The 7465-nt window shown below is 43.7% G+C and overlaps 1 protein-coding gene across 1 annotated transcript in view; it reads right to left on the bottom strand.

Annotated features, from left to right (window-relative positions):
* Window positions 1-7465, bottom strand: part of LOC123985017 (NLR family CARD domain-containing protein 3-like) — a 28991-nt gene that overhangs the window by 1910 nt on the left and 19616 nt on the right. Inside the window, exons 2-5 of the mRNA XM_046072386.1 lie at window positions 3470-3586; window positions 1813-1932; window positions 212-447; window positions 4-93 (exon numbers count right to left, since the gene is read on the bottom strand). Coding sequence (XP_045928342.1) covers window positions 4-93; window positions 212-447; window positions 1813-1932; window positions 3470-3586 — 563 coding nt within the window. The remainder of the gene's footprint in view (window positions 1-3; window positions 94-211; window positions 448-1812; window positions 1933-3469; window positions 3587-7465) is intronic.

The following is a 7465-nucleotide window of genomic DNA, read 5'->3' as shown; positions in this document are numbered from 1 at the left end:
TTCCTGTTTCATCACTTCCTTCAGTCACACGTTCACATCTCCTCCTCAGACTGATCTTATGTTCATCTAAAACCTCCTGCAGACCACCTCTCACTAAAGAAGAGAAACAATGTGAGATAAAACAAAGAATATGTGCTGATTATTTTCATTACTAATATAAAAACCATCAACATCAGAATATCTGAAGAAGCAGACAGATGTCCAGTCTTACTTTGTACAGAGCTGCTCTGACTGGCTGTCTGCAGTCCAGCTCTGGTTCTGGATCTGTCTCCACACTGGGGACAGGAGGAGTGTCCTGATGAAGCAGACTGGTCCCAGTATGAGGTGATGCACCGTCTGCAGAACCAGTGTCCACAGCTGGTAGAGACTGGATCCTTCAGGACGTCCTGACACAAAGCACAGCAGGACGGCTGCTCCTCCACAGGAACAGGACTCCTCTTCCTCTCTCTGTGAAGACATTTCTTTAGAACTAAAATGATTTGTTGCTTGTTGTTGAAAAATATCCAGATTTGGCCGACACTGTGTAGAAGCTCAGATGGTCACAGAGAACAGTAAAAGTGTTGTTACTTTTAGTCAAATATTCTAAAAAAGAAACGTGTCTCCATGTGACCATTTTCTGCCCTTTTTCCATCCACTGCTAACTTTTCCATCAGTGCTGCCCGTGGATGTTTGTTCTTCACCTTTAGGAACAATATATGGTGGAGAGAATCTGAGCTCAAAGCTCCACTTACTAATGATTCAAAGCAAAGTGTTCATCAAGGTGAGCAAAGCTGAACTACAAATGCTTTTTCACCACATGTTGCACAATTATGATCTGAAGTGATTCAAGATGCATCTGGTGGATCAGAACAGCTGATCTGAGGAAGAGCCAAACAGCTCAGTGTTTAGAGGACAAATATGAGCAAATGAAGGACACATTTGAAGCAGATTCTTTCAGATTCTGAATCCTTCTAAATCTTTACAGTGACGTCAACGTGAGGGCAAAAATATATGAAGATGTTCTTGAAGTGTAAATTCTGAAATGGAGGTTCTCAGGTGTTTTGCTCCAGAAATCAAATCAGATCCATCTTAGTTTGAAACAGTATCTGCACTAATAGTTCTGCATCAGGAATATAAATCTGTTAGCAGAACATTTTGTCTTCATCCTCAATGCATCATCTTCCATCAGGTCAGTTTACAGTAAAAACAGTCTCATACTGTCACACTCTGCCTGTCAGCCATACCTTGTTTTGTACTTTTGAGTTTAGTTTATTATCTGTCTTATAGTATGTTGAGTTTTGGGTTCTGTCCTGTCTAGTGACTGGTGTCCAGTATCTGTTATATATGTGGTGATCTGTGTCTTTATTAGTTTATCCTCTGGTCTGTTATGTGTTCTGCAACCTGTGTTCCGTCGGTTTCCCTGCTGTCTCTCTGTCTGCCTCGTTAGACTCATGCTCCTCACCTGTGTTGCTCCCACCCTGCTCGTTAGTCCCTGTGTGTGTGTGTGTGTGTGTGTGTATACCTGGTGTTTCTGTCTTGTCTTTGTCGGGTCATTACCTCCTGTTACCTTGTATAACTTGTGCTACTGTGCATTGTCTGCTTAGTCTCGTCTTGCTTGTTGCTCAGTTTTTGGATTTACACTCATTCCGGATTATTCTGTTGTATAACCTTTGTTTTCTTGGACTGTGTGTGTATTTTGGATTTTGGATTCAGCCACTGCAAGTGAGCTCGCCTTTTGTTTGTTTATTAAAACCCCTTGAACCATACCTGCACTATCCGTGTCACGCATTTGGGTCCTACAACCTGCTCGCCACGACAAACTGTGACACATACTTTGTGTCTGAGGGTCCAGGTTCATCACTTAAGTCTATAGGAAGATCATTGGACCAGTCAGTGTCCATACACAGACAGCTGGTTCCTGCAGACTCTGCTCTCTGTCTGTTGGACTGAACTCTGCAAACACCAAGATGTTTTTATTCATATCACATGAATCCTTGATAAATTCTCTGATGAAGCCATTTAGGAAGCTCTAAACACAAAACTGCTGCTGCTGTCAATAAGTATGACGTTTAAAAGTTTGTGTTAGTCCTCTTAGATCAGATTACAGCTTCTATAGGAGACCGACAGCTGTCACAAATACTAAGAAGAGGATAGCACCAATGATTTCTCTTTGTGGCAAAAATTTTAGTAATTATATTAAGAACATTTGTATTACATTTTCCATGACACATTAAAGGTATGTTGACAGCATGCAGACTGAGTGAACACAGCCTGACCATAGAAAAGGGTCGCCACAGACAGAGCTGACTACCACAAGAAGAGAGACTCTGCTTCCAGTGTGACAGGGGACAGGTAGAGACAGACCTGCACTTTCTAACCTCACTCCCTAAATATAAAACCTTAAGAGAAAAAGACAACAATATACCCTGAATTCAAATTTATATCAGACACAGAAACTCCCTTATTTACTGGGAGAAATGTCCAAATGTCAAATAATTGCTGCTAAATATATCTCCTCATGCCACAAACTGACCAGGGGAAATTCAGACAAATTTTCAAATTATTATTATTTTAATTGTTTGATATTTTAGTAATTGTCCCTTTATTTGTATTTTGTTTTTAAATTACACATTTGATACTGATCTTCTGGTTGTCTTTTAAAAAAATAATTACTTAATTTAAATTTTTTGTCTATTAATACACATACAGACACACATTACTGTTTAATTTATTTATTTTATTTAAAAAAAAAATTTAATTTTAACAAACACACACACACACACCCACTTACTTTTTTATTTATTTATTTTAATTTAATATATAATTTTCATTTTCTAACACACACAAACACACGCTTACTGTTATCTTTTATTTTTAATATTTATATTATATTTATTAATATTTTTTTATTTTATATATTTTTATTATTATTTAATTTTAACACACAAACACAACTTTTACTGTTTTATTGTGTAATTTAATGATATGTTTGAAATTAATTGTTCTTATGTAATTTATTTGTAGCTTTGGCAATACTGTTGTTATGCAATCATGCCAATAAAGCTAATTTGAATTGAGAGAGAGAGAGACAGACAGACAGAGACAGAGGTAAGTGTAGACATGATATAAAAACTATCTAAACATGAAGCATAATTTTACTCTACATTTGGCAAACGGGAAAACATTACCAGCAAACACTGAATGAGTTTGTACAGTGGTTCTCAAACTGTTGGGTGGGCTCATGGATGCTGAGCAGAACTAAAGTTGCATAAATGTGATTAATTTGGTGGCATGAACAAAAAAATAGCTTGTAAACAAGTCTTTTTGCTAACTTATCTTTTATTTTATTTCAATCATCCATATTGTTAATAATTGATCAAATTTAAATCCACTTTTGTTGGCGTCGGAGGGCTTGAGCTTTGTTCAGGTTTCAAAGAGGGGCGTGACAGAAAATGTTTGACAACCACGGTACTAGTAGCAGTTCTCTTACTTTTTGTCTGAGGGTCCAGGTTCATTACTGAAGTCTGTAGAATTACAATTAGTGGAGGATCCTGCAGACTCTGCTCTGTCCTCCTTTTCAACATTCATCTTCTGGACTTCAGTCAGTCTGAGAGGCAAAACAGTAACACTGACTGTGAGCTCAGAACACAAGAAGAACAAGAAGTAACACACACACACACACACACACTATACAGTATAATAACACCAGTCAGGTCTCTATGGAGATCATTTTGTTTCAGTATTATTTGTGAACAGATGAGTGACCTGTGTGTAAATGTGTAATCTGTAAATATAAAATACTTTCCACAAACACAAATTGAAGATTTGTAAACTTTAAAAAATATTTTGCAAATATAAGACAGATCTGCAAATACACAAACAAATTCCACAAATAAATCAATAAATCTGTGAATATATTTATTAGTTTACAAATAAATTAACCACATTTGTGAATATCTTCCTAACATTTACAGCTTTGAAACAGGCATTTGTGAGTCTAGTTTTAATTTATAAATTGTTGAAAAGCATTTGTGAATATCTTCCTAACATTTGACACAAACAGGCATTTGTGAGTACCGCCTGTATTTGTCGCTGTATCTCTATAGGTGTCACTAGACCCTTTTTCCTGGGGCACGTGCCCCTGTATCCATGTGATGTGCCCCAGCGAAATTGTCAAGACACGTTGATGTCGTTTTTGGACGTGTAGGGCTCAGCAGTCAAGTTAGCAACAATTGGCTGCAGCTGCAACATCCCGTCAAGAAAATAATCATTTTTATGCAACGTCCAGTTATACTTTCAAAATAAAACTAGTGGTTAATGTGAAGTGGTATGTCAGCTAGACAACGATATGAAAAAAAACGAGTCAATGTTGAAAGCGGGGCATGAGAGGACAAACAGGGACTTCTGTGCGCAAGAAGAGAAAATATCTCATTGACAATTATTTTTGGGAACAGCATTTAGATAAACTCTCCTCTGAAAGTCTGATGTGAGCTGGTTCATGTCTAGCTGCAGTGAATCTGTATAACCAGTCTGTCCTGCTAACTCAGCTGGGTGGTGCTTGGTGGTCTGTCTGTGTCCTGGTAGCTTGCCAGACTTTGTCTGAAAAATATTAGTGTGAAATAAAACTATTTTTTTAAGCTTGATTAACGCCAACGTGCAACAGTTAGAAACTGCAGCATGGAAATGATAATCACGTTGCGCGTGAACACGTACTCATACGCACTCAATACGCGTGTGCATGAAATGAAACTCGCGCATTCCAGGAGAAGGGTCTGGTGTAGGTACCAGATGTGCTCAGGTTGTCAGATCTGCTTGGGGTCCTGCACCTGCAGAAATGACTTCGCCAGCAGGCAACATCATGGGCGAGTTCAATCTCAAAATATTTTGCACTGGTTTGCAACATTTTCGGATTGAACAACATGTTTCCTTGTGCAATGAGGTATGTTTTCTGCCGTTTGGTGGGCGTGTCTCAGGTGTTACCCAGTCAGCTGCAACAGGTTTGTAAACACAACGGTGTTAAAAAGGCAGGAAAATTCAGTGCACAATTTTTTTATTGGGCCTATTAAAAATTATATTTCTGCAGCACCTTTTCTCTCTTTCTCTCTCACCCTCTCTCTGCACGTTTCCATGCATGCAGTGATGTCACAATTAATATCGTGGGACATTTATGCAGCAAAACAAACATTGACCATCGATGGGGAAACAGCTTTTCAACTTGAAATGAGGGTTACGAAGGTGTAATCACATAGGTGTGATTTACACTGGGGACATGTCCCCACCACTTTTTGAAAGCATTTGCTAAAGGTTTTCTGAAAATTAGCTTGCAACAAGAAATGTTAGGCTAAATAACAAATACAAATTCTATGAGAACGTCTCGGGTTACGTATGTAACCCTGGTTCCCCGAGAAGGGGAACGAGACACTGCGTCGGTGAGGTGAGGTGAAGAACGGTAAGGTGTGACGGAATAACCGGAGGAGTATAAAGCACACCTGTAAATACTCATCATTACCTTAAACTATGAAGCAGGCGCTTCAGGCGGGGAGAGAGGTGCGGCGGGCCGACGCAGTGTCTCGTTCCCCTTCTCAGGGAACCAGGGTTACATTCGTAACCCGAGACGTTCCCCTTCGAGGGAACTCGAACTGCGACACTATGGGAACGAGATACCCACTAAACCGTGCCGAAAACCCCGCCGCACAAGAAGGCACTTTAGGGATGTATCCTGGACGAGAGTGCAGGATAGCCCTAATATTCCCCGGGGCAAACTCCAGGCTTTGCGGGGAAACCAAAAGCGCTTGGAGATCCCCCACCCTCCTCAGAGAGGTGATAGCAAGGAGAAAGGCCATCTTGAGGGTCAAGTGCTTAGCCTCAGCTGACTCCAGGGGTTCGAAGGGGGCCTCAGCCAACGCCCCAAGAACCACTGCCAGATCCCAAGTGGGAACCTTGGACCGAGTCGCAGGTCTCATCCTCCGGGCACCACGGAGGAAACGTACAACCAAGGGAAGTTTCCCCAAGGACCCCTCCCTCAGAGGGGTGTGGAAAGACGAAATAGCTGCCACGTACATCTTGAGGGTGGAAGGGGAAAGACCAGCAGAGAACCAGTCCTGGAGGAACTCAAGTACCTGAACCACCGGGCAGGTAACAGGGTCCACTGACCGCTCCCTACACCAAGTGTAGGGACGCCTGGGACAGCGGGTCTCTCCTCAGAGGGACCCGCCACGGCGGGCCGTCCAGGAGCGACATGATGTCCGAGAACCACACCCGGGTTGGCCAGAACGGGGTTACGAGCAGTAGGCCAACATTGTCCTGGCAGACCCGCTCCAGAACCCCCCGGAGCAGAGCGACTGGGGGAAAAGCGTACAGACGTAGCCTCGGCCACGAATGTACCATGGCGTCCAGACCCAACGGGGCTGGAGGAACGAGAGAAAACCATAGCGGGCAGTGCGTAGTCTCTTGAGACGCAAACAGATCCACGTCTATGGGGCCGAACTCTTCGCACAAGAGCTCCACCATTTCGGGGTGAAGTCTCCATTCCCCGGGCCTCAGCCCCTGCCTCGACAGCAGGTCTGCTCCCTGATTCTGCGTCCCCGGGAGATACATCGCCCTGAGCGATAGTAACCTGGGACCACAGGAGGATCTGACGCGCCAGTCTGTCCAGAGGGCGCGAGCGCAGACCGCCCTGGTGATTCAGATAGGCCACCACCGCTGTGTTGTTCTCTTCGGAACGAACCAAGACGTGGTGGCCTTGGAGATCGGGCAGGAAACTCCTTAGAGCCTGGAACAGAACATCTGAGACAGTTGATATGCCACTCAGATTGATGCACCTGCCAGGATCCCCTTGCAAAGCGGCCGTCCATGACCGCGCCCCAGCCCGTGAGGGTGGCGTCTGTCGAAATGACCAGCCTGCGACAAGACCCTCCCAGCACGGGCCCCTGGGACAGGAACCAAGTTTCCTTCCAAACTGATAGGGAACGAAGACACTTGCGCGTAACTCAAATCAGACGGAGAGGATTTACCCTCGGGGAAACTACCCTTGTTCCTTAGCCACCACTGCAGGGGTCTCATGTGCAGCAGTCCAGATGGTATTACGCTGGATGCAGCCACCAGGAGACCCAACACTCGTTGAAAGTGTTTCATAGTGATGGCGTGGCCTAACTTCACCCCTTTCACGGCAGCCAATACGGTGTCGACACGTGCCGGAGACAATTGTGCCCGCATCGTTGTCGAATCCCATACAACCCCTAGGAACATAGTTCGTTGGGTGGGCGCCAGCACGCTCTTCTTTGCGTTGAGCCTCAGCCCTAAACGCCGCAGATGAGCCAGAACGACATCTCGATGCCGAACGCCAACTCTCGAGACTGGGCTAGGATGAGCCAGTCGTCGATGAAGTTGAAATCCGGATGCCCTGGAGCCTCAGCGGGGCCAGTGCTGCATCCATACACTTGGTGAATGTGCGAGGGGAAGTGCCAGGCCGAATGGAAGAACCCGA

Source organism: Micropterus dolomieu, linkage group LG01 (assembly GCF_021292245.1).
Source record: "Micropterus dolomieu isolate WLL.071019.BEF.003 ecotype Adirondacks linkage group LG01, ASM2129224v1, whole genome shotgun sequence".
Classification (NCBI taxonomy): Eukaryota; Metazoa; Chordata; class Actinopteri; order Centrarchiformes; family Centrarchidae; genus Micropterus; species Micropterus dolomieu.
This window is presented reverse-complemented; position numbering and strand designations above follow the sequence as displayed.